This window comes from Chamaea fasciata, unplaced genomic scaffold (assembly GCF_029207755.1).
Source record: "Chamaea fasciata isolate MVZ Bird 193981 ecotype frontalis unplaced genomic scaffold, bChaFas1.0.hap1 SCAF_1, whole genome shotgun sequence".
Taxonomy (NCBI): Eukaryota; Metazoa; Chordata; class Aves; order Passeriformes; family Sylviidae; genus Chamaea; species Chamaea fasciata.
This window is the reverse complement of record NW_027094086.1, coordinates 34,508,671-34,536,508: the sequence shown is the minus strand read 5'-3', so window position 1 is coordinate 34,536,508 and position 27,838 is coordinate 34,508,671. Positions and strand designations below refer to the sequence as shown.

The 27,838-nt window shown below is 36.5% G+C and overlaps 1 protein-coding gene across 1 annotated transcript in view; it reads left to right on the top strand.

The window, feature by feature from the left end:
• Positions 1–27,838, top strand: part of PREX2 (phosphatidylinositol-3,4,5-trisphosphate dependent Rac exchange factor 2) — a 172,406-nt gene that overhangs the window by 98,447 nt on the left and 46,121 nt on the right. The window contains exons 26-35 of the mRNA XM_066180368.1: positions 100–307; positions 5,249–5,428; positions 8,149–8,243; positions 10,205–10,287; positions 10,623–10,713; positions 11,989–12,117; positions 16,902–16,943; positions 19,551–19,768; positions 22,418–22,520; positions 24,035–24,178. Of these exons, the coding sequence (XP_066036465.1) occupies positions 100–307; positions 5,249–5,428; positions 8,149–8,243; positions 10,205–10,287; positions 10,623–10,713; positions 11,989–12,117; positions 16,902–16,943; positions 19,551–19,768; positions 22,418–22,520; positions 24,035–24,178 (1,293 nt within the window). The remainder of the gene's footprint in view (positions 1–99; positions 308–5,248; positions 5,429–8,148; positions 8,244–10,204; positions 10,288–10,622; positions 10,714–11,988; positions 12,118–16,901; positions 16,944–19,550; positions 19,769–22,417; positions 22,521–24,034; positions 24,179–27,838) is intronic.

Sequence of the window (27,838 nt, the reverse complement as noted above, 5' to 3'; positions counted from 1 at the left end):
TAAACAGAAGAATATTTCAGTGTCTGTTAGATGTTTTAGTAACTTCAAAATGTATGTTGAAATAAAGATAGTAATGAAATCTCTTTGGAATATTCCCAGGTAAACTGAATCCCATGATTTATGTCCAACATACTATTACTACTATGGCTGCCCCTTCAGGGCAGTCTCTTGGCCAGCAAGAGGGCCATGGTCTGAGGTACCTCTTGAAAGAAGAAGACTTAGAAACACAAGATGTCTATCAAAAATTGCTGTTCAAATTACAAGCTGCCCTGAAAGAGGTGGAAACATGTGTCTGCCAAATAGATGAGTAAGTAAATGTTGCCATCTGGACTTGCCTTTAATTTTTCCATTGAAGATAACGATAAATCTGGGCAATGCTTTTGTGTAGCGTAGGAATCAATGCTGACTTCAGATAGAATTGAAATAAAGTAAGGAATTAAGAGCAGGTAATGTTGTATTTTGATATTTTTTGCAGCATGCCTGACTTTTTTCCCCACAGTTTGTAGGTTTTTGCTGGTTTGTAGATTTTCTTTAGAATGTGGCAAAGTTAATTAATTTGAATGAGGAAAATATGAGGCACACAATGTCACCTACAATTTCACTAAGAATGGAAACAGAGGGCAGAGGTATGAAACCAACTTTTATTGAACTCTTTGGATATTGCTCCATAGTCCCAGAGATGAATTTTTGGGTAAGGCATTACTTACCTATACGGAGAGCATTAATTTGTTAGACATTTTTCAAAACCAATTTGACCTTAAGAAAGAACTATGGATTTAGGGAGAGCTACTGTTGAGTGATTAAGGATATTTGGCTTGAATGTGGGAGGCTCAGAGTCTCATCACAGTTAGTCCTGATTCAGGAGACGGATTTATAACTTTCTTTTTCATTTGCAAAGTTAGTGGGTTGACTCCTGCGCTATTTACTGTCTTGGGATAAGGATGAAGAAGGGTAAAAAGTATTTAAGTTTTGCAAGGTCCCATATGTAATGCAAAGGTCAGAAAATAATTTTCAAAATAAAAACAGCAATTTTTTTTGAGTTTAAAAGACGGCCTATCCTGATTCCAAGTTTAAAGAAGTGGTGTATCATTGTTTCTCCTGGTATATTGAAGACTGTAGTGTGATTTGTTCTTTCATGTGTACTTAGGAATGGGATTTCTTTTCTTACTGTTCTCATAGTAATTTTAATAGTTATGTACTAATAAGTAATTGTGATGTATCACATACTCCAATGGGAATGAAAGCAAGAGTTGACTCAGTATTTTTAAGAAAATGTTGTTTCCTGTGCCTTTACATAGTTCTGCTAATTATCACGCTAAAGGTGAAATCAATTAATTAAATTCATGATAATTTCAGTGCTTGGGTCCACTTAGAAATGACTGTCTGTAAAGGCTTGTGTTGTGTCTCTTCCTCATGGAAGTCAGAAAATTATATGTGGAATTTTAGTCAATATTTCAGGAAGTCCCAGTTGCCAGTGTGCCACACCTTTCCTTTCCACTCCCTTGAGCTTGTGATGCAAAAACACAGGAAATTCTTAGCCTTTCTTTTGTATAAATGTGTATATAAATACACACACTCACAGAAAAATTGTGTGTACAGGAATATATTCATTTTAAGGGTCATGCAGTTTTGACAGTAAACACAAGGGTTCACTTTTTTCATTCCTGAATTTTCTGTACACTGACCTTGTAGCTGATCTTGTATAAGGTACACAGATGTATTTAGCAAATTCTACCTTTGGTTGATTGGAAGACTGAGACTTTTCATGCTTTATTCCTCATGGACATTGAGTGGACTGCCAGTGAGTAATTACTGTAGAGGAAAGCAACTCTGCAGAGGAAACAGGATGGCTAAGAGACCTACTTAAAAGTGCTGAACAGGGAAGATTGAGCAGTTCAGAAGTAGGTGGTATATTATAACATAGTAACAGATACTAATTAACTCTTGAGATTTAGGACTTAAGGAACAAAAGATAGAGTGACACAAAAGATAATCCAAAAGCTGTGCTTTAATTAGAAATTTTTGTACTTAAACAGCTGGGAGTAAATGCTTGAACATACTAATTCTGTGGGGTTTATAGAGAGTAGAATTTATTTTTTTTTTTTGTTGTGGCATGTTAACAATAAAATTGATGTCTTTTTTAACTGAATTGTTTATTATCCTGAACAATCCGCATTATTTTTAATATTCTCAGGACAGATAATATGAGCATGGCATCTATTACGATTTTTAATTTGTATTGATATTGTGTGACAGAAAAATGGGACTACTTAATGATTGTTTGGTACTCTTTATACTTACTGTTGAAAAACTTGCTCATTCGTTTTACTAGAGGTCTCTGCTCTGTGTTGAGGTCAGTATTGGTCTGTGTTTCAGCTCGCCAGATCTTGGGGCAATGTTATCTGCTCAACCTCTGCTGTCTGTTAGTGAATTGAAAAATGAGTGTTTCATCTGAAGAACAGGTCTGTGAGAGCCTGTGGATTATGGCAAGGGAACATTTCAGAGAAGACTTTGTACTCCTAGCATTGTCTGCATAAGAGCTTATGTGATGGTTTGCTGATGAGGTTCGGTTGGATAAGTGTTGTAATACTGACAGAGAGAGAGAAATACACACAGAATATGTATCCCCTTTCCACAGCCTCTCAAGGCTCCACTGTGCTCACATTCAAATAGTTTAATGGTATCCCAATAGTTCTTCAGTGATGTTGCAGATACCCATGTTGCTGCTAGTTGTTACACAGAAATGAGTCCTTTATAAATTGTTTCCTATATATGGTGACTCTGCTGTGTTCTTGGTTCTCATGCACTCAGTGCACTCCCACGATCCTAGCTCTTTTTCGGAAAGATGTCTTTCAGGAACATACAAGAAGCTTGAACATTTTTCAGGTCTCTGTTGAGTGAGGAAGAGGCAGAGAAGGTCAGAGGTTGCAGAAAGTTTTTTTGTTAGTGCCATTTTTAATTCTTTGACCAACCATAGAGCAGGTTTTGTTTGTCAGGGTTGTGTTGACATGGGTTGCACGCAGGAGTAATTCCACAGGGGAGGATTTTATTTTTTTTAAGATTTAAATTTCCCTGTTTCATTGAAATATTCTTCATAGATACTCTAGCTCTTAGTCACTATTCCTGCATGTGTTTCTCCTTTGAGTGCTAGACATCTAAGGTAATTTTTTTGGGGGTAGGCCCATCTCTGGGGAAAATGTATTGTGAATGTAATGTGTTTAAGAAGAAAAAGTGTATTTAAGCATGATTATTAGGGAGGGGATGTATCCAGGTTTTTACTTTAAACTCACTCGACTGAGTTTTTAAGAGGGCATCAGTGACCTCAGTATCTACTTGCTCCAGAACCTGGTAATCCAAAGTTCCATCTTCCGTCCATGGTAGTTCAGCAAAAAAATTTTCCTTAGAAAAAGAGCCTGCCTGCTGAGAGAAATGGAAAAGCCCCCTTAGGGAAAGATCCAGCCACCTTAATCAGTCTTTTACTGAGCTCTTGGCAGCAGTGACTAAACAGTCACATAAAAGAAGGGGATATAATAGTCTGTCTGTGTCTTGACAAATAGTTACTCAGGGGAAGATATTTTCAGGAGCTGAAATTGCAGTTCATTATGCTTGTTTCTTACTCTTGATTATTTTCTTGCAACAACAAAATTCCCAAGAAGTTACTAGAATGAGCCTCCCACTTTTATTTTTGAGTGGGTGAGAGTGGGAACACAAGAAAAAGCGAAAGTAGAGGTTCATCCTTGTCCTTATCTTTCAGAAGGCAGAACTATATGGTCTTTTTGGAATGGACCTTTTGGTTTAAGAGCAGTGTTAGGATGATCTGCCATGAATTCGCGTAATCCTTTTTTGAACCCTTTACATGTTTCTTAAAAAGAAATAAGTTTTACAGGTACGAAGAACTGGTTTCCTAGGGTTTCTGCTTCCATAACAGGTTTATTTTAGGACAGGTTCAAAACCACATATGCTCTCGCATGAGATTGACACTGAACACTGACCTAAAACATGTGCCCCATCTCTCTTCCCGTACTCGTGGAGTTATGCTTGCCAGTGACTGGAAAGTGACTGGAAAGAACTGAGTTGTGATTTCCTACTGATAACTTAACAAAGCATTAAGGCATCATGTAGCCCAAAAGACATCAGTCTAGTGGAGGAGTGAGTTTAAATTCTAGTGAAATTATACCTTTAGTATCATTTTTTTGTATTCTAGTTGAAGTTCAGATCAGTATTTTTAACTGTATGTGGAATAAAATATATCTGTCTATTCCCATCAGTAGCAAGAATTTCGTGTAAGAAGATCTAATGTGTTTGAATCCTACCATGTACTTGGAAAGTTTGCCAGTTGACCATTTTTGACAGCTCCTTTAATAAAACTCTGCTACTATTTCTAAGTAATTCAAGGGGAAAAAAAAGCTTAGTTCAGTCTCCTCTGATTTCAGGTAGTTAGCAAGTAGTTTTTGCAAGAAAAATGCTGCTTTTGAAATCCAAATATTAATTTGAAAATGGGATTTTAATGGAGTGTTTGAGCAATAGGAATTAAAGGACAATTGCCCATTATTGCTGTTCTGATCTTGAAAGTAAATTAGAGCATCTTAGTATGAATTAATCATCCAAGAATATGAATTTTTCACTGCCAGTATTTCTGCATGGTCTAAAAGTAGCAGTCTGCACTGTTCTCTCTTCTTGGCCAGATGTCACTTTTGTGCTCGTCATGGATGTTTGTATATTAGTCATCAGTTTTACTAGTGATAGTGGCTTAGACACTTTGAATGTCAGGAAGTACACAGAGATGTTAATAAAGATCTTTAAAATGCCCTAGTAGAATAGCTTGTGATGCACACTGGCATGTCTTGTACAGTAGTAATTGGGAAAATACATGCTTTTCACAGACATACAGATTCTTTTGTTTGTTTTCTTAATTTGTGCTAAGAAGTGCAGAATTCATATTTAGTTATGTTAATATGCAGTTTGACCCCAAGTGTCCAAGAATGGGCTGTATTTCTTCTCCAACTGGAATCATTGCTTTCATATGTGATTAAGTATTTGGTAAGGTTAATGGGTTTCACTGTTAGACTTTTTAACAACAGAATGTGTCTCTTCTCTCCCTTGTTTCAAATAGATACTGACTGAATTAAGATATTCCCTTCACATATTGTAGAGTAATAGTTGGAGGATGGTGATGAGAAATGTTATCCTGTTGCTAGCTCACTTTTGAAAAACGTGAATTTACCTTTTTTGTTTCTGTGTTTCACAGCCTTCTTTCTTCAATAACCTATTCTCCCAAATCAGAACGTAAAACTCCTGAGCCTTTAATACCAGCAGACAGTGATAATGAAAAGGGAGAAAGGAATGGGAAGAAAGTCTGTTTCAGTGTAACAGGTGATGAGCAAGAAGATTCCGGTCATGATACCATCAGTAACAGGGATTCTTACAGGTAATTTTATTAATAATATTTTTATTTTTCAACTGAATCAAATATGGAAGTCTGTAAAGTATCAAGTGGTTATAAAGACTATTAGAGTATGATTCTGACATTACTAATGGAGGAGTAACTAGCCTCATGATGTGTAAAATAAAGTCTTAAGAGTACAGATTAGTTATTAGACCTTAGTCACCCAAATCTGAATAGGATATCACGACCAGAAATGTAAAACTACTTTAGATTACCTGTCTAATAAAAACCAAAAATAACTTGTTATTATGTCTCCAACAACAAATCAAATATCTAACATGGAAAGCAAGGTGATAGAGCCACCATTCTTCCTCATCTAAAGAAAAATATACTGTTTATCAACATGTATTTCACACCTTCTTTCACTCTAAATACTGTAGTATCTACTCACCTCTAAAATTTGTAATGCATCATGTTTACTGTGAATGAGAATATGAAGAAGTTGAAAAGGAAGGAGTAATTGTAGCAAGTATAGCTCTTACACAGATTATAAGTTCTTATACGCTCTTGCTTAGAGAGAATTGGTTAACTACATGATATAAAACCTAAATTTAAATTTTAGCTGCAAGTAAAATGAGGGTTCATTATTTGGTCAGTATCATAGTTCATTATTGTGCTCAGAAAGTAGAATCTTAGTAGGTTTATCATTTTTCTACAGAACCCTGTGTTGCTGAGATCTCTTTCCAAGCTATGTTTGATTACTGCAGCCTGGTAGATATAAGCTCTCCATCAGTTTATAGAGAACCATACAGATATAAATGCAGAGATAATTTGCACAGATTTTTCTTAACATGGTGAACACACAGGTAAAGTTCTTGGTCCAGCAGAAGCGCAATTAGAGTTTCCTCTACGTGTCAAACTGACTGTTCATGAGCTGCTCCCGTGATGTGTGCTTTCTCCTTCCAGGAGGTTTCCCCATCTGGCACAGGATTTGTATGTGCAGAAAGAAGGTGTGACCCAGGACATGAGTGTCTCTGTTCAAAACATTATCTTCTTCTGATTCCTGTCCTTCTGATTCCTGTCCTTCCATTCTAGCTGTATAGGAATACATAGGGTTCCATATTCAGAATAATCATAAAATTTCTGCATGAAGGACAAGTGTTGGAGTGAGATTAGATTTTTTTTTCTTAAATAATTGTATTAGTGAATACTTAAAATCTCTAGCTCTCATAATGCCACAGTGCTTATTATTGGAATTCTTTGGCTAATTTCAGCTATTATAATGTTCTCATTTTGTGTAGGGTCTCCTTCTAAACTTTACAACACAACACAAAAACATGCAGAATGATACAGCAAATGCATCTAATCTGTTTTTCATTTTCCTGTGTTTTATTTTCTCATGCTTTGCAAAACCCAGCTTTAATTAACCTTCATCTCCCCTTTGGAGACTTTAATAAGTGAATAGAGTTAGTTAGAAAACATTTCTTAATATCCAGCCAGAAATTTTTAATACTCCTTGGGACTGTTCACCCGCTATTAGGAACATGTTGTTACTGATGTCTTTTCATCTACTTAATGGTTATGATTGTAATTACATCATACTTCTTCATTTAAAAGTTTAACTCATTCACTTCTGTCGTTGACTACAGGTCCAAAACATGTAGGTTAGCCAGGAAAAGTAAGTCACTCTACCTATAATAATGAAAAGTTACTTCTGTGTCTACACAAATAAAGAAAACAAATATGGAGCACATGTATAACTGCAGTGTTCTTTTAAGAATGGATGTGTTAATCTTGGTGAATGAATACACCCAAATCATAAAACAAGACCCATATAATTATGAATAAACATCCCTTAGGTACACTTTTACATTATCTTACATTCACTTGGATTTTTAAGACTCCCTCTGCTGGATAATTACTTAAGCATTTGCTGCATTGAGACAAAATGATTTTCATATGGCTAAATAACTCTGAAGACTTTGAATTCAAATATATCTTCATAAGATTTTTAGTACAAAAGTCTATTTTTTTACTCTGATTTTACTGCAGGAGTAGGTATATCTCCATGTATTTTCTGTACAGAACAAATTATTTTTGAGAGAAATAAGCAGAAAAAAATTACAAATTTAAATCTCCCTATTAGACCAATGTGGGTGAAATTTCATATGCATAGAAGTTTTGACTGAAACCACAGATGAAAATGTCTATACATCTCAAAAAAAAAGGAGCAGCTGGAAGAGATGGGATCATGAACTGTTTTGGCTGACAAGGAAAATAGCTTGTAATTTGAGTTTTGGTGCTACTCAAATGAATCAAATCTCCTGTAAACCAGCAGTGAGACTCTGTTGTGTAAGTTGTAAAGACTCAATGTTTGTGTTAGCTATGGACCAGGAGAAAATGTGAAGTAACTAAAAAATTTGAGGCCACAGATTCAAAGACTGCCACTCATGCAAGAAAAGTTGGTTGTTTTGCGTTCAAAGTCTGTATTACTATTCTGCAAGTGCTTGTTCACAGGTAAGGGGAAGGGAGATAATTGAAGCATCTATTTTGGGAATCCAGTCCTCTGAGTCCTTCCAGGACTGCAAATTAAATGAGAGCCTAAGCACAGGGATCTTTATTGTGTATTAAGAATTACACAGACCATCTCATCATTAAATTTAGAATGGGAAAGGGGAAAGAATTTCCATTTTTTTTACAGAGCCTGTGTTAAAGGACATAGCTTTATTTCTTTCCTTTTTGTTTTGTGTTTTATTTTCAAGTGACTGCAACAGCAATAGGAACTCCATTGCCTCTTTCACCAGCATTTGTAGCAGTCAGTGCAGTTCTTATTTTCACAGTGATGAAATGGATTCAGGTATGTTTGGAAAAGTCATCTATGAATCTGTCTTCTGTTCCTTTTAATCAATTTTATTCTTTTCATTTGCCTGGCAGTTTTACTCTTTTTATTTTAAAAATTACATCCTCTTTAGTAATAGAAGTGCATAATTTAGCTTCTGCCTAGCTAGTGCTGCACTTAGGAATCTTTCTGTAAAAGAGAGCCAGCATTCCATTATCTCTGTGAGTAGACTGTATTAGAGCTCCTGGAGTCACTGCTTTTCATGTCTTGACAGTGCATTGAGTTGCACAGAGTAAGGAGCATTTTAGGTGAGGGTGGAATGCTCTCCTAGCCAGTTTCAGCACCTAGACAGCAGGATATGGCTGTGTGTGTTTGTAGGAAGGAATGTGAGACCACATAGGAGCACATTCTTGTTTATGCCATGACAAATTGGATTTAAGTAATTGCAGCTGCTAATAGGAATGGGATGGAATTTAACTGCATGGAAAGGGAGGTCATATACTCAGGGACTAATAATAAAAAAATATTTGCTCTAAGCTGGGAGTTTATCTTTTGGGAATGATTTAGAAAAAGAAAAAACTAAGCATATTAGTTGAATATGAATATTATATGAATATTAGGCCACTAGTGAGGCCTGGCCATAGAGAAAGCAAACTTTTATTGCCCTTGTACCAGCAGAGATATTTTCAGTTGAAACAGGAAAGTATTAAGACATTATGCAAGGTATCTGAGATGCTTTGTGAATAATGCATAGTAATGTGAATAAGACAAAATTTCATTTCCAGAAATGATGCATACTTACACAGCTAAGCTAATACAGAGTAAAGGATGAAGGACATAATGAATTGTTAATAAAAGAGAAGACACAGGGTCTGTATTTTCAACTTAAGATAAAAATGAGCTCATGTACTCTTGTGCAGGATCAAGCTGAAGTACCAGCTGAGGTGCCTAAAAGAACATATCTTTGCTAGCCAAGCAAAGATACAGTACTTTAGATGACGAATACTGCTGCTCAGTGAAACTCACACTCTCTACTGCCCTAATTTTCAGCTGGTTCTAAAGTTAGCCTGGCTAACTCCAGATCAGGCCTCTTGGGCACTGTGTTCTGTTGCAATTAAAATCCTGTGAAGAGGTATAATGGTTGTAAGGACATCTAAAGAAGCTAAAAAAAAATCAAAGAAAGAAAAGTACTGTTAAAGTGTTTCACTGACGTGAAAAATTGAGTCTATATTAACCTTGAATAAATTGGCATCATAAATTGTTTCTTGTCTGTCACTAACATCAAGGAGGAAAACCAGTTTTAAGCTCAATTTTTCAACATTTTTTGAAAGAATTCAAGGTATATCACATATTGTCTGAAAGAGCAAGTGATGGGGCAGTGACCTGAAACAGTCCTTTTCCTTTGCGCTTTCTGTGTGGTATGTGCTACGAAAAGCTTCATATCAAACAGTATTTGGGTATTGTATTTTTGCTGAATTACTAAAATCTCAGAACCATTTAGTTAGTAAGAACACTAGGACTGTGAATTGTCTGTGGAGCCCTTACAAAATCTTTACACTGAATGCATTTCAGTGTCTTTGCGGTTTGCTACGCTGAGTTCACACTACTTGGCCGTTTAGTCTGGAGTTGAGTATATTCTACAGAAGAGCAGAATTATGTGTTCTGGTCACGGAATGGTTGTGGTTTCAAGGGATATTTTGGGATGATCTGGTCTAGTCCCCGTCTCCCCCCAGGCAGGCTCATCTAGAGCAGGTCTTCCAGAACCATGACCAGTTGGGTTTTGAATATGGTCCCTTTTTTAAGAGCTATTTTTGTATTATCGAGCAACTAATAAATGCAAAATATGTAGGGAGGACAGTTACTGTAGTCCTTACAGTGTAAGCATCAATCTGTGTGCAAAGCAGATTATCTAAGCTGCAAAGGTTTTGGAAAACATGCTGAAGTTTCTAAACAGTTTCTCATTTTAAAATATTTTTCAGGTGATGAGCTTCCCATAAGTGTTCGAATCTCCCATGATAAACAGGACAAACTCCATAGCTGCTTGGAGCATCTTTTTGGTCAAGTATGAGATTATTTTCTTGGCTTTGATACTGATGTCTGTGCTTGAGCTAAGATATCTTTAGAGAATACTTCTTTTTAATTTTGCATCCCACTGTTTACTGGGATGGTATGCATTTACTCATTTCCCGCAATTTTCTGTAAATAGTCCAAAACTGCAAATTAAACAGGCCCTTAAATTTAGTCTAATGTTCTCTAGTTTGTAACTTTAATGAGAGCCATTAGGTAAGAAAGAATCCAAAGTTGCTCATCAGTAGCCCACATTTCTTACAGAAAGAATTTTAATTCTGATTGTTGCAGTAAGAAAACATCTTTCTCACAGAAGCTTGATCCCAACAGGTCGATTCAATTGTCAATCTTTTGAAAGGACCAGCTGTGATGAGGGCCTTTGAGCAGACAAAGTACTTTACACCAGGCCGAGGCCTCCAAGGTAACACTTAATTCTGGCTATGAGGGTTAAAAGGCATGTTGAAGGGTACATGGAAATGGCTGTCCACTCCTTGAGCTGGTGTTAAAGAACTGATTTTGCTTAATCTTGGTATATTCTGCATTAACTGTTGAAGTTCATGTTAAATAGATCTTTATTCTTAGTTGAAACCTGGCTCCCTACATTTTCTGGCATAATGTAGGAAAAATTTCAAAGTCAGCTAAATTGTGGACTCTGAACTGACTGTCGTATTGCTGAGGTTCTTGAAGCAAGAAGCAGTTGTTTTTTTTATTGCGGGTGTTTTTAATGCATTTTTGTCACAACTACTGAAGGCATTCCTGATCTATTTTATTACTAATAGCAGATTTTTATAATTTTTGGAGTTATATTATATTTAAAGATGATTTATAAATAATTTAAGATTTATAGTCACAGCAATATTTTTGCCAAATACGTACTTATTTAAGTATCACTGATTGCTTAAAAAGAAATATCCTGTATGTAAATTCAGACACTCTAATACCACTTGCGTGGTTTCTTAAGTCTAAGGATATAAATAAGCATCTGGTGGTAGTCATAAGTGATGAAAAATTGAGAGGACTTCTTTCAGAAGACTGAATTAAAAAAAAAAAGAAATGGGAATTTTTCAATGGGAAACTTAATATTTTATTAATATCAATCCTATGATATATTGACCCTACACGTCTTTTGACAAAGAATACTGACTTTAGGTGGCCAGAGGGTTTTTTTTTTTTACCCCAGTTGCGAGGTTTTACAAAGCTTGAATTACTACCTGCTAAATGAATCTGTATGAAAGAGCACATAACTTCCTTTTTTTCTTTTTTTTCCTTTCTTTTTTTTTTTTTTTTGGTGGGTTTTCTGTTTGTTTGTTTGTTGGGTTTTTTTGGTTTGTTTTTTTTTTTTTTTTTTTGTGTGTGTGTGTGTGTGTGTCTTTTTTTTTTAAATAAATAATTTTGGTTTAAATTTAATTTTCTGATTGAAGCAATTTTGCCTCTAAAAGTTCTGAGGTCCTACTTACGATGCACCTTCTGTGTTATGTACCTGCTTCAGAAAGAGTCATGTTTGGGGATGCTGCACACTGTCTACTTAGACTTAAGGGAGCTTAGATGACTGTTAGACCTGTCACCGTAGCTTTAACTAGAGTTAAATAAGTTGCCAACTCCTTGAGTAGTGAAAATATTCAGGAAAAAAACAATGTCTGGCTGTGACATTCTCAGGAGGCTTAGGCAGAAAAATACTATTTTCATCCTTGCTTAGAGTTTCAGCAAGAAATGGAACCAAAGCTCAACTGCCCAAAGAGGCTACGACTCCACATCAAGCAAGACCCTTGGAACCTCCCCAGCAGCGTCCGGAGCCTTGCCCAGAGTATCAGAAAATTTGTTGAAGGTTAGTAAGAACAACATGATCATAAATAAACACTCCATTTCATACAGAGGGAAGGGAAGGGGAGAGATACAACTGCTTTCTGCTGCTTCTAGGCAAGCTCTGTGGAACACAGTGTAGCCTATAGATAGGCTGTACTCCTAATAACAAGGTTAGTGGAGTTTATCTCAGCTGTCTTGTACTTAACCTGTTGGCTTTAGATGCTGAAGTGAAAATAGTCTTCTGAAAAGAAGAAAATAGTCTTCTGACAAGTGAAAACAAAGGAACCATACATTGGATGGGGCAGGCTTTTCAGTTGCTGTGAAGTCCAGTGGGCTTGACTGATTTGTCACAGAACTTCATGGGACTGATATACCAAAATAGGTTTTTATTGAAATTAAACTATTTTTTCCCCATTTAATCCCTCCCTATTGATGGATGGACTCCTCTTCCTCTGCCTCCCTTCCACCACTGTAGAAAAGTTACCAAGTACTCTGCTCATCTTCACCACCAAGTGACAGTGTGAGCTGAGGTTTTAGGCTTTCTCCCTAGTCTTCATAGGAAAGTAACTGGCCTTTTCCATTATTTTCTAGAATATCTTGCCTGTAATTCCTGCTTTATTTCCTGTGGTGCTTGATACAGAAACAGAAATAAAGAGTTAGAACATTTTCATAAAAATGCCTGTGGTAGGATTCTGTGTGGGAACAAAAACTTAGGACTAGCTTTGAATGGTTTTTGTGTGTGTTTAGCTTCTTCTGTTTGTGGGCTAGTTGCTACGGTGTCCCTTGAAGAAACTGTTAAATATCAGACCAATTGGAAAGAACTTTGTGATAAGTTTTATTATTATAAACTTTCAAAAATCAACCAGCCAAACCAAACAAACTCTTCTCTCTCTGACTTGGCATTCCTTATTTGAGATACATCATATTTTCAGATCCTGGGTAATTTTAAAAAGAACTACATAAATGTCTCCTTTTTCAAGTCAATCACAGTGGGTTGACTCTCCAATCCTAAGAAAACTCCATTTAGTTCAATGGTGGCTGTCACTGAGTGAAAAATTTATAGTTTTGAATCCCTTTTTTTTTCTACATGTCCTTCTTCAGCTTACACAAAATTATTTCCAAGTATTAATCGGGATTTCTTTCAAAGTTGAGGAGGAATGGAAATGTGTCATGAGCAGTCCTTCCTTACCCCCTTCCAGAAGCTAAGCTTGCCAGACCATTTTCACATAACTTCTTTGCCCATTTTATCCTGGGTCATATACCTTCAATACTGAGCTGAGATTATTCAAAATTTTATGGGAGAGTTCATCAAAGCCCAAATGACTTGCTGCCTCTTTGTAGTATAAAAATTATTTTTTACTATACTCAGCTCAGTACTGAGACACAGCCAACAGCTGGATTTAACTGAAATCAGATGAACAATAAGCTCGGTTAATAATTTTTTTCAACAGCTAAATTTTCCCTTTGTATCTTCATTCTTGGTTTCTTCCTTCCTGTCTTGCCATCATACACTGTGTTCACAGCTGGTCTCGGTACCTAGGAGAACCACCAGTACTGCCCTGAGCTATTTATGGCTGAAAAACTAACACATGGTACAGGGAGTCATCTCCCCATTTCCCCTCTTATTCGCCTGATTTAGAAAAAAACCCAAAAGGTGTCACCTAATATGACTGTTTAGTTGGGCTTATCAGAACAAGCTGAACAACGTCTTGGGATCTTAGAAGAATCTTCCTGTTTGTTTTTGAGAAAAATGTCAAAACATTTTAGTAATTAAGGAAAGAAGATATATTTTTCTCTTCTAAGAGGAAGTAGTCAAAGAAGACCATGGATACAACTTCACTCACAGAGGGCAAAAAGAATGTAATTTAAACCTCCAGTTGTTATAAACATACTTACCCATTATTGCTCAATGCTGAAGTAAGGATGAATACAATAAATTCATCTCCTTATTGAAAACAGACTAATTTTTCTTTTTATTAAAGTATCACAGGATATTGTAATTTTTTATTTATAGTTCTGCTGCATTGCAGAATCTATTAGATTAGATTGATTAATGCAATAAAGCAGGAGACATGGGAGCCTCCCGAAGATGAAATGTTTTAAGTCCTAGACACTAAGATTCCTTTTATTAACTTTGTTTAATGAATATGATGAAATGGGAAAACTCAGAGTGCCTTGAGAATGATTGCTCTGGTCTTTCAGTTTTCTGTTTATTCGTGCTAGAGTTGGGAGAACTATTAAAAAAAAAAAGCCATGAAGGTTTGCACAGATTGAAAAAAAAAATAGAAAAGGATACAGAAAAAACACAACCAAACCATCCTTGACCGTAAAATTAAAATATAGTTGGAGATTGCTTTGTCTCTTTTCATTTGCCTTATCATACCATTAGAGAAAGAAAAAAATTGAATGGCTACAGTAAAAGGCCAGCCTAGAAGGCTAGTCTAGTTGCTAGAATTGAAGAGTTCTCTGAAGTAATATGCAGGTTCTAGGAGGATTTATCTGGAGCTAAGTAACTAAAGAAAAGAACGAAGTTGTTTCTTGGATTGACTGGGTCTAATAAATTGTTAAACCAATAAAGGTAAAGATAAGTTGTTGGCACAGGCAGATCTTTGAAGGTGAAGTACTTGATTTTGGTGGAGAGGGCAGTAGTCAGGGCAGGAGTTGGACAGCCCCCAAATAGCGGAAGAATAATGTAGGTGCATGATTGTGCATCTGTGTGAGATATCTAATGCAAGAATTGGAAAGCACAGGAGGAAAAGACTGGAGTAGGAACCAGGAAAATGAACAAGATGGATGGAAAGAAAGGGTCTCAACAACAGAAGGGTGTAAACAAAATGAAGAGGGGGAAACATTTCTGTAGTTGTTTTCTCCTGCAGAAACAGTAGGTAAGATTTTTGATCAAAAGAAGAGGTTCTCTGGAGCAAGCCAGATTTCCAGCCAGCTAGTCATGCAACTATATGAGGAAATGCAGCTGCTTTTCCAGTGCCATTACTTTAAGTTTAAACAGGAAATATGATGCAATTGAGATAGTTCACATCTATTTTAAATTAAGAGTGAGGTGTGACAGAGACTTTCAGTTATGGAAGGTATAAAAAAAGTATGTTGATTTAAACCATAAACTATGCAGTGCAAAACATATCTTTCTGAAATATTTTCAGGTGCAAAAAACGAAATGAAACTGAAATCTAGCCTTTCCTAGCAAAGATCAGAATAATGTGGATTTTTAAAATAAAGTACAAAAGAATAATTAAAAATAAAAGAAACTGAAGGCATCTTGCATTACAAATCAGAATCTAAGAGAAACTGCTAGGGAGTTATTCCTTTCCATACAACATGTAGCAAAAAGGAATGAGAACTTCCATAGCATTTGGTATTTGTTGAAAAGCAAATGATTGACATCCAAGGTTCACTTCTAACCTTAGGTAAGTAGACAAATAATCTAAAAATACTCTTTTGCCTGTGGGTAGATTTTGAAGCACACAAGACTTACAGCAGTGATAAAAGAGAGTTGCAGTGTCCTGTGATTTCCCTATAAGCAGGAAATCATTATTTATAGATACCTCAGATTCTTTTGAATTCAGAGGTCCAACAAATCTTGTCTAAAACAAGCTGCAAGTAATAGCCTGGATGTATCTAAGTTATTCAGATAAAAGTTGTATTTCCTTACACTATATTTTCAGTTACTGAGTTACGTTCGGACTCCAGGTTATTAATCTCTGTAAAGTGTTGTGTTTTCTTTTTCGAAAGACAGAAGGCTAGGTAAAGACCTAGAACCAAGAGTTTTCAGGAATGACTAGCAATTTTTAATGTTTGGGGTGTTTGTATTTTAGATACTGTGGCAGTAACAGTGTAGGGGAAAACGCATTACCAAATTATCTCATTGTCCATATAGCAAATTTCAGGTCTGCTTGTGCACTGAGCAAGGCTTTGAATAGGACTGCAGAGAAACTTGGGTGTGTGAAAGCATGTTTGGAAAGATGTGAAAGCATATGAAGTAGTGTTGTGTTCCTCCAAGCAGTACCTGCAGGACAAGTGATGTGCTGAAAGTTTGGCACTCTCTAAGGCTATGACAGATTTTAACCTTCCTGTTTGTTACAGCACTGGTTAACACATTTAAATTTGTGCTCTGGTACATAAAGTGCACTTCCTTCAGCCTGCCTGCAGCCTTTGAAAAGTAGCCCCCTCCAAAGAAAATATAAAAAGGGAGGGAAAGTGTAGAGATATACCCACATTTTTGCCAGTGTAAATGAAGATTTTTTAAAATTTGTACTTTTTTACTTCATAGGTTGTTAAGTGAAAAGACATTTTTGAAGCAAAGTGAAATCCCAAAGGCTGGAAGTAAAGTGAAAATGCTGTTGTATTTTTCCTAAATGCTTTGGTATACGTTAACATGGGGATAATTTGAGATTTTTGGGTATGAACAAAAGAATACAAGAGAAGGAGAGGAAAGAATTAGGGTAATGTGGGAATCAATGAAAACTGGTCATATTTTTCAAAGTTTTGGGACTGGAATTCTTCATGGATGGACTTGTTCTGGCCAGCTGCTATACATGTGCTCTGAGATAGCAGCTGCCTTTTCATGTATCTTTCTCAGTGATGGTGCTTTTGATTATTATCAATTTTTATCAAGCCATAAGTACAATTAAATGAAGTTGAGACTCATCACTGTTTTGTAAGTATGAATCAGCATTGCCTAGAAAGAAGCTGGAGTTAAGCAGATATGAAATAAGAAACTGTAAATGCAATATTATGTTGATGAAAACACTTTTAAACATTACCTCAAAATATTTTCTTCTTTTTTTTAAGAGGTGAAGGCACGAATACTCTTGGCACTTCTAGAGTATACAGGTAATTTTGCTTGTTTTGGGAGGGAGGGAAGTGAAGGTGGATGATTTGAGATATTTTTTACTTTTGAACGGAAGTACTGTATTTACATTAAGGAGGAAAATCTCAGATACGATAAACCTGATAATCAGCAACTTCATCCCACTGTTTAGAGTAAGGATTACTGAAGAACATAATTTCAGACATTTTTAACAAGCACTGCACATTCTTTTTTTTTTTTTCTTCTTTTGATGCAAGATACCTTATCTGGTCATTTACTCTAGATCTTGGCAGATAAAATAAGTACTAAACACTCAGCATTTGCACAGTGTCTCAGCCTTCTTTCTTCTCTGGGCATTTTCTTATTTGCTGTTTTTCTTTTCATTCCCATCTATTTCCAGATTTATATTGCTATTTTAACCCATGCCTTTCTTTTCATCTCTTTCTAGAGAATATTTAAGTTCCTCCTTTCTGGAAAGACTCTGATTGTTCTCTGTATTAATTCTACTATCGTGCCATACAGCATACAGCTTAAAATACACAAAATAAGGACGTGTGTCTGCAAAAGTAATGTCACTGAATCAGTATTTAAAAAATAATATGTATGGCATAAGTTTCCCTACAGTTTGTAGGTGCCTACGTGTTCAAGTAGGCAGTCCAAGTTAACTGTAAAAGCTCATTATTTTGACCATCTTACAGCACTTCATGAATGCACTATTTAATTTTTTTTGTTATGAGACGTAAGAACAATTTTATAAAGGGGATTATAATCTTTGTTTTCAGATTTCTTCAAAATATTAGAAAAGTTTTTAGTAATTTTTCATTTATCCTAAAATAAGAAGTGAGTTGAGAAAATGTCCTAGACTTGATTTTTTAAAAGCAGTTTTCCCTGTTTATGTTGTTTTATAAGTTGCTAAACTCTCTAGTTCATTTTGTATAAAAATATTTTTTGTAGGACCCTAAAGTGCTCTTGTATTCAGTATCTGATGTTCAAGTAGTATTAAATGAGATGTAGAAATGTGTTTGAGACACAGGAGGGATACTTCAGAAGCAGGAAACACAGAGGAAGTCAGCTGCTGTTAGAGAGAAAGAGATAAAATTCAGCAAAGTGAGGAAACAATGCGTGTTGGGCTCAAATCCTGAGCACTGCTGGAACATTGGAAAGTTTTTGACCATGGAGAAGCCAGTGGGATTTTTGAAAATGGAGGTGTATGTAGTTTTAGAGATGAAAATTCTCTATCTTCTGGATTTTCACAGCTTGAGAGAGATTGATTGAACAGAGAGGTTGATTTGAAGAATTAAAAAAAAAGCATTGAGTTGCAGTGCATAAACAGTAGTGCTTTGACCATTTATGGAAAATATTCCCAAAATTCTGAGAAACTGTCAAATAGAATGGAAATTATAGCAAAAGAGTGTTCATTATTATTAGTAGCTGAGGAAAAGACTGAGGTAGATCTCAGAGGAAAATAGACAGAATGAGGTTACTTTGAGAAATATTTGGAGTCCTAAAAAGCACATCTTTAAATTTGGCAGTAATTTTGTGAGCACCGAATAATTTCTGCTGACTTATCCAGTCATCAGAATTCTTGTCAGTTCCATAGAAAAGATGGAAAAGGACCTAAGCCTCTTAGAGGCAAAGCAATCTAGTAGCAAAGACAAATATTTTAAGCTTCAGAAAGACCTCTGTATCACCTGATCTGCTTCTCTTGCTCTGAGAAAGATTAAGTCTTACCTGTACCATTGTGATTGATGTTTGCCTAACAGCTTATAATGATAAAATTACTTGAAGACCTTCAGAAAAGAGGACAAGAAGGAAGCGCTGAATATTTATCATCACAGTTTTGTTCTTTATTGAGAATATGTTTCCCTTTCTAATTCTTTTGACCTTTAGCTAATCTAATACCTGTGCCCTTCATAATAAATTGGAAGGGTAGCTAGTCTCTAATTTAAATCAGCTGCTAATATTCCATAGCTGTCTACCTATAGACCTGTTTTGGACTTTCCTGGCACATAAATCTCTGCTCTTTCCTGGATATGTGATGATGCTCTGTACTTATTTTACAGATTCACTTTCATATAAATTTTATTTGGATAGATTGTGTTCTGGTAGCAATATTGTGCTTTCCAAGAGACAGTCTTCATCTGCCCTCCCCAGCTGGCAGCTGTGGAGTTGACCAGATGATACAGTCACATTAAGAGCTTCTGGCTGTCCTTGCTTTCTGGTGGAAAATAAAAGTTTGTGGGCCCAGCTTCCTCTCACATTGCAGCAAAGAGATCTGACTTGCCTCCATTGTCTTGTGACATCAAAAGTACATAGAATTTATGGCAAGTACATTAAAATCTATGAGAGAAATGTACATTGTTTATGAAGAAATACTTGAAATTCCAGATTTTAAATACATTCATAAGCAATTTTAGAATTATAAGATAATATTTTAATGTGGAAAATGGCAAATTGGGTCATGGAGTACTCTTAATTAGACATAACATTAGGCTGTAAACTTGTAATTTGCTTGACATTAAAATGACATGTGTTTTAGACAAAGACAAGAATTCCAGCCTAGTTCCTTTGCTGTTAGCTAATTTCCTGCTTAATTTTGCTTTTCCACTTTTGGCTTTTACACCTCACAGATAGCGAGATACAACTGAGGCGAGACATGGTCTTCTGTCAGAGCCTGGTGGCCACAGTCTGTGCGTTTTCAGAGCAGCTGATGGTGGCCTTAAATCAGATGTTTGACAACAACAAAGAATATGAAATGGAGACCCTGGAGGCCAGCAGAAGGTGGTTGGAACAGATAGCCAGTGCAGGTCTTCTCCTTCATTTCCAGTCCCTGCTCTCTCCAAACTTGGTAAGACTCACCATGTGTCATGCTTGGTCGGAGCCCCTTTTTGTGCCCTGAGCCAGGGACAGGGTTAAATAGCCTCAGATGTAAATCTGATTTTCTGTGTCCTTTGTTCTTATCTTGGTACTTAGTTAGCTACTACTTGGAAAAGTTACAGTTCAGATAATTACAGATTTGGGAAACGCTTGTTTATGGTATGGGAAATAATTTTCCCACAAAGACAGTATTCTGTTTGCTTTGAGCTAGCAGATAGTGAGTTTATCCTTGACTCCCCACTGCTGTTGTAGCTGTTCCCTGGGACCGAATGTAGTATTAGGTGATAAGCAGAACTTCATTTTGCAATAAACGATGATACAAGATAAATAAAATACTTGGTTTAGGAAATTTTATCACCCTTCCCCCTAAAAAACTATAGGTGTATAGTAGTTGAAGGAGTAAACATGCTGGTCTGTTTTGCTCCTGTCATATGGAAAATCCTTGTAGCCTGTCAGAGTAATTGGAAATTGGCTGTTTCTTCACAAGGCTTGGCAAAGAGCCGTGGCTTAAGAAACAATTAAAAATGGGACATGGCTTTGTGGTCCCTTAATCCTCAGTTATCCAAAGTGCTTCTTTAGCTATTTAAGATGCTTCTCACACTAGACTAGTTCCTGCTAACCAGAGGCACTGTGAAACAGTTTGCATAGCTTGCTCCATGACAGTCTTCTCTACCTCTGGAGTTGCTCACTAAAAATAAAACTCCATGTAAATAACAGACGATGTTCTTAGTATCAAAGATGTTCTCTCCTCTCCTTGTGTGTCTTGGCAGCAAATTGCTGACAAGTTGACATAAGAAACTTTAGAAGCAGAAGAAACCTATACAAATATATTTCTAAATCACAGTCATAAAGTCTTAGTCTATGCTACTGTTGGAGAGCACTGACAACCCAGTGTAACCAACTACCTCACAGGCAGTTGTGGTACTTGGGTTTGCATGGGTGTGTGTAGCTTACAAACAGATAAAATCAGGGCCTCAGAGAAACAGGGGAACTCTTTATCCACATGAGGAGCATGTGAAGAAGGCACTGTCTGGGAAGCTTAGACTCATGTCTTGAGTCCTGGATGCTTTTTGGCAACGTGTGGCACCAACAGGTGATGCAATACTTGGAGTTCAAGAGCGAATTCCATTGGTGCCCGTCTAATGTTTTTTCCATGTGCTTTGTTGTTATGTTATCACAAAGCAGCTGTTGTCTTTACAGCTCTGAATAATGATAGTTTTTCTTTCAAGATTGCAGTGGTTTCCTTTGTAGTGAAAATGTGTGCTACTCAACTGTTTTCACCTAATCAGATATCAGCAATATGCATTGTCCAATTGAAAATGAAGTTCAGTCTTTTCTGCCTAACAGTTCTTAACCAAGGGAAATGTATTTAAAGGCAGCTTTTTCAATACCTTCTGAGCACTATGTGGCTTACAAATGATCCATGTTATTTTAAACAAGGGTATTTGAAGGAAATTACACTCATTATGGCCAGAGTTCAGTAAAGAACGAACAGTTGTGCAAGAGTTTCCCACGCTGCTCTATGGTATTCAGACTATTTTGCTGACAAAATCACTCTGTCCATAGACTTCATAAATTGAACCAGGAGACAAGATATTTCTAGCAGATTTGGTTTTTCATGAATACAAGGGGAAATGCTATTTTACTCTACAGATCAGGGGAAAATCACGGGGGTTTTTTTTTCTTCTGTTCTATCATTCTGTAAACTATAATTTATTGTCAATTTATGGACAGCTATTTATTACTTGCCATCCAACTGTTTCAGTTCTTAGAGGGGGAAAAATGCGTGCCTCAGATTTTCTTTTGGCTCTTGCTAATCTAAAGAGCCGGGGGGGACTGTATAAGGAATAGAATTACTTTAAGTGATTATTGATTTAAGCTATAATTGCTCTGCATGGTTAACTCAAGATAACCATAATTGTAGATTACTATTTTCCTTTTTAAAGGTTTGGTTAAAGTGTATTGAGAAATCCTGGATCTCTTTAACTATGGCTTTAGCTCAGGGGTACACAGAGTGAACTATAGCAGCAAATCAGAATATCAGCACATCTGTGTACTTGTTTTGTGCCTAGAGTTTTGTAGGAGAAGTGCAAGTCATCCTGAGCTGTAATTTCTCTGAGCTTCTGGTTCAATTATTGGTGCTTAGAGTGGACACAGTAAACTCTTACATGTTGTTCATAAGTGAAATCCGAAAGTTATGGAAATTTTAGAAGAAAATTACTAAAACAAAATATATATAGTCTTCATAATTGCCTTCTATGGCTTTACAAGGTAGATGTGGTGGCAAGACAAGGTGTTAAAATCTGATGTCATACAGAATAATGACAGAATGATTTGATTAAAAGACATGATATGAAATAATGATAGTTACAAATTACTGATTGATTTACTGTATGATGTGATAACATTAATTTTAATAACCTTGAACTAGTAATAAAAGGCAAAACTATAACTGAAACAAAGATATTTACCTCCTCTAGGAATTAAATAGGTTTCACTGCTGCAGTGAAATGTTGTGCAACACTCTAGTTAATTTTATGTCCTGCTCTCTTATAGTATTTCTGCTAGGGAAAACATCTGGCTGAAATGACCTTTCCAATTTTTATTTTGCCTTTTTTAGGCTGATGAACAAGCTATGCTAGAAGATACACTGGTTGCATTGTTTGACTTGGAAAAAGTTACTTTCTACTTCAGACAATCAGAGCCAGAACCACTAGTTGCAAGTGAGTAATTAATATCTGGGTTTTACTGGTTTTGTAACATTTTTTGTTCCTAGAACATCACCTCCCACAGGGAATCTTATATAACTTGGAATTACGGATAATAAGTAGATGTACAGCTCTCCTGTTATTCCTAGAGGTACTGAAATACAGCTATCATCAGTGACACTGCAGAATCATTATCTGGCAATGCCAGTAACCTTGGGGGCAAAATTGTTTGCTTAGCTGAACTTTCCACTGGGAGTATGTGACTGCATCAGAAAGTCCCTGGAAGACCCAGCTGTTGTTGAAGAAATGTGTAAAAATAGCTTGAAGGTCTTGGTAGGGAAATGCAACCAATATGAGATAAAGAAGAATAAACCACGTTTCATTTTGTTCTGTGAAAAAAAAATAACTCTTGTAGGAGTTCCTTAAAAGGACAAGGTAGGCACTATTAGGATCACTTTAAATTGGGCAAGAAGCTTTCTCTGAGACCTGCTGCTGCAGATGATCAGGGTCCTGAACCCTTCCTCACGAAACTTGCCCAACGCAGCAGGAAAGGACTGTCTTTGCAGTCTGCTGTTCATACACTTCGCTCATTTTCAGCCATTCCTTTATTAATATGTGTTCATCCAGTAGATATTTTCCTGCAGTGAACTTTGTTTAGTGAGCAAAAAGGCCTCATTTTTCTCCTGTCTCATAAGTCCCCCGGGAAGGGAGGAAAGCATGCCTGCTTCACATCAAGCCCTTCTGAAACAATTCCTTTGCTGGATTAAGACCACACTGGAGAGAAGTTCTGCAATAACCAAAACCAGAAGACACAAAGCTGCCTGTGCTTTGGAGAGTTCAGTAGCACAGGGCTGACAGTCAGGTGGGATTTAGGCTGTGTAAGACCAGGTCTGATTCAAGTAAGGCCCCTGCTCAGAGTGTTTTAAAAAGAAGCCCTGCTAAACCAGGTAAAAACATGGAAATGCAGTTCCAGGAGAGGCCTCCTGATGGGGAGTTAATGCTATACCTATGTCATGAACTGTTCATATTGCAGGATCTTTCAACTGAGGTGTCTGTGCTACTAAACAGAAACTCCGTGTTTCAAGGATTGTCATGAATTCTGTATTTTCTTTTGGTTTAAATGCTGCCACCACAGTCACTCTGACTATTCTTACAGTAGTCAAGAACTGGCAAGTTTTTTCCCAGTTATGATTCTGCATAATCAACAAGAGAAAGGAAGTCTCTTTCTTATTATCATAAGTAGTGAAAAATGTTCCTTTGTAATCTTTACCATTTAGGTACAATGTGATTTATGCACACTGTAAAAAAAACTTTATGTAATATTAATACTAATGCAAGTCACTATGTTTTGTTTTTACTGTTTTCAACTTGGAGACTTATCTATGGAAACGCTGTATAATGAAAAACACTGAATGTTGTGTCTGCAGTGTTTTTTTTTTATCTAACTGCATGAATTTTGTGTGCAACAGTTTCTGGAAAAGAATGTGTCATTGCTCACAATGAAATTGTAACACTGACTGTATTTTTAGATGTACCGATCACATACCAAGCAGAAGGAAGCAGGCAAACACTGAAGGTTTACTTCTACCTTGATGGTTACCATTTTGAACAGCTTCCTCAAAGGCTGAAGAATGGAGGAGGATTTAAAATCCACCCAGTACTTTTTTCACAAGGTACCTTGTGGTTAAATTTACCCTACCCTGCTTTTTTCACATAATACCTAACTCTCTTTAAACTCCCACTTATTTACTCTGATTTGAATCCTCTGTCGTCATAAGGGTACAATGCTTATATTTAGATGATGTTTAATATGAGCATTTATCGAGGACTTTGAATTAAAGTGTAAATTGGAGAAATTCTGATGTCTGTAATGAAAAATAGAGACATGGTTATATATTTCTAATTTTATGCCAGTTACGTGATTCCAAACGCAAAGAGTGAATCTTCATTTATCAAGATTGTTTTGTTCTTTTTAGCCATTAGCGGACAATAGTCAGACCAGGAAACTTGTCCTTAAAAGTGTTTTGCTCTTTAAATGCTATCATAATATTTTCCCATTGCTTCGTATTTGAGGACTAAATTGTTATCCCCCTGAGAATTCCATCTCCTCAAAATGTTATGAACAGTTAAATAGCATTTTCAGGCTTATGTAGTTATTGCTCTGCAAACATTACAAAGTGAGGAATGGTGGCGCTGATGCTCAGACTGTTCATAAATTACAGGCAGCCTGCATTAGCTGCAGTGTCATTACAGTCATCAGGAGCGTGAAGTTTGCTTCCCTGAAATGGTGAATGTGAGCTGCTGATTGCCTTGAGCTGCCTTTGATTTCACAGGGAGCTGAAAATACTCCATACCTTGTGAAAGGCTTCCAGGGTCTGCGTGCAATAGGCAGAAGTCAGGCATACAAATGAAGTTTTACAGGGGAGCTTGGTCTCTGATAGACAAGGAGGATGTAAAAGGAAATAGTGCACAGAAACATAAATAAATAGCTGAACTTCCTATTAAGTTAAAATGTAATTTTTATAAAAATAAGATCCTTGGAGTTTGATTTTTAAACAAACTAATGTAGACTTTGGTGGTTTTCTTTTGAACAGATTGATTTCAGTCATAGGGAAAAATGAGAACACTGAGCAGGAGGCAAATTTCAGTAGAGCAGACAAAAAAAGCACTTGAGAGAGAACAGAAAATACCTTGGTTCAGCTGAATTCCTGGAAATACTATTTTTTTTAGATTGGGGAGGGAATTTGGTGTGCTACAGGATTAATTTAGCAAATTTTTTTCCACTTCTGTTTCCAATAGCCAAAAAAAATTTGATTCTTAGGATAAGCATCTCTGTAGTCAGCTAAAGCAAAAGGATAAGGATCCATTCAAGTGTTTACATCTGCTTAATATTTTTTGGTAGAATGGAAAGTTTCTTCTTTCTTAATCGTATCAAATTTCTTTAATTTTCAAGGATCATCCTGTAAAATAGTCCATTAGACTCCAAGAATAAAAAATCCTGGATAGGTCTTTAAATCCTGGTGTTAAAATCATTATTTTGAGGGGGTTTTACCTCATTAATGAGTGGATTGGGATTCTCTTTTTTGCTTCTTTCCTGTGAGGTTTGGCTGACTTGGCATCAAGCTAACTCAGTAGATTCCCATCTGTAACTGAAATTTATTAGCTGCTAATGTAGAAATCTTATTTAAGTTTCTCTGTGAATTTTTGCTCCCTCACTCTAAACATTGGTAGATTGTTTCCTGCCTAAAATACAATGGTTTATGATATTTTCAAATGGAACATTTAGAAAATCATGTTTTTGGAATACTTTGTCAAAGGCACAAGACAATGCACATCAGACTCTTTATCTCTGTATTTCTCTATTCTGAGTGTCATAGCTCCCTGCCTAAAATGACAAGTCTACATTATTTACATGATTGGCACTATAATATTTTTTGAAGTTTTTTGTTGCTTGCCCAGGCAATATTATCTATCTCTCCATTTATAAAAAATAGTTTTGTTCAACCACGTACCCAAGTGCGTATACATTCAAAAGGATCCTGGTTTGCGGGACTGGGGCTGAGGCTGTTGAGATATTGCTATTGGCATTTAGATTTCTCTATTTCCTCCATTAGACTTAAGAATTTGGGAATAAATTTAAAGTCACTATTTAAAATGAAAATTCTGTTTATTTAAAATTGTTACATAGTGTCTTAATTATGTATAGTTTTAGGTTTTTTGTGGTTTTTTTTTTAGTTCTTCATAGAATGTTAGAATAATTCAGATTGGGAGGCACCTCAGGAGATCTCCATTCCAACCTCCCACTCATAAGAGCAACAGCTGTGACATGAAACCAGGTAGCTTGGGTGCCTAACAAGTAGGATCTTGCAAGCACCCAGGGACAGGAACTGTACAACCTCTTGGGTAGCCTGTTACTCTGCTTGTCTGCCCTAATGGCGAAAAAGTTTTTTTTTCTACTGAGTTGAAACGTCTGTTGTTTCAATTTGAGTGCGTTGTCTCGTTTTGCCGGCTTGTACCATTGGGAACAACCTGGCTCTTTACGTGGCCCTGCACTTGGGTGTAATCCACTGCTCGTCCCAGTTTGGCATTTGCAAACTTGTCTTACCTCCCCTATGTCAGTGATAAAGGCACTGAACAGCAGAGATACCTGTGATACTCTGCTTGTAGTGGGCCCCTGGGCACATCATGTCCTGTTAGCTGCTGCCCTTTGAGTCCACCCATTCCCAGGCTGCTTTCCCAATCACTTCTTTTATGCCTTCAGACCATAATATCCCATCTTGGTTGAAGAATACCATAGAAGATGTGTTTGTAAGGAAAGCTTCCTTACAAAAGAATTCTCTAATATACTGGGTAGAAAAACGTCAAACCCTTCAGAGAGGGCCGGGACAAAGCACACAGCTTGGGAGCCCCTGCCTGCACCTGTGAGCATGGCCCCACAGAGGCAGAGCTCTGTGCTCCTGCCAGTCCTCGCAGATGACTGAGTTTCCTGGTTGGATAATCTAATTGAATAAAACCAACTTCATGCCAGTAAAATAAGCAGTAGGGATTATCCATTCTGTTTGTGTTAACATGATGTTATAAATGGAGTTCAGTGGATATTTTTGTTTGAGCTTTCTGGTGTGACTTAGAACCAAAGAAGAATCAAGTCTGACTGTTGAAACTTAATATTTTTTGCACAGAAGTAGAATTACAAACTGTGAAAGAACAGAAGGGGAGTGCAATTTGCATGTTCTTTCACAATGAATGAATTATTTATTGACTGGTCATATTAAGCAATACAAGCAGAATTAATATTCTGTGTTCAGCTGAAGCTGTAAGGCAGCAGCATGTTTCCATGAAAACTCTGCTTATGGCTTGCATTTTCTGATATGGTGATGAGTTCTTAGAATGTGTTTGGTTTACTAAAGTGGCAGTGTTCCTAATTGTAAAGCCTTTAATATTTTTCCACAAAAAAACCTTATTTCACCAAGAGTTGGGGTTTGTTGTAAAGTGGTTGACCTCTTTATTTGAAGATCTTAATATTTCCAGTCTAAATTTTCATGAGAACCTTTTCATTGAGGTTTCTATTTAGTTCCTGAATTCTTATAACAATATTCATCCTTGGTTTTGTGAAATGAATGCAGCAAAGGTGGAGACAGACAATTATTTGACTTCACATACCTTGAAAAGGAACTTCTAGGCCATTTTCAGAAATCCAGAAAAATTTGCTTTAGTTGATCCAGAAGAAAGTATTCACATTATCAGTGGGTATAACTAGAGGAACCTCTAGGTGAGGTGCTCCATATCATCTCCCAAAATTGGGTGTCATGAGCAGTTATTGGGTCTCCCTCTGT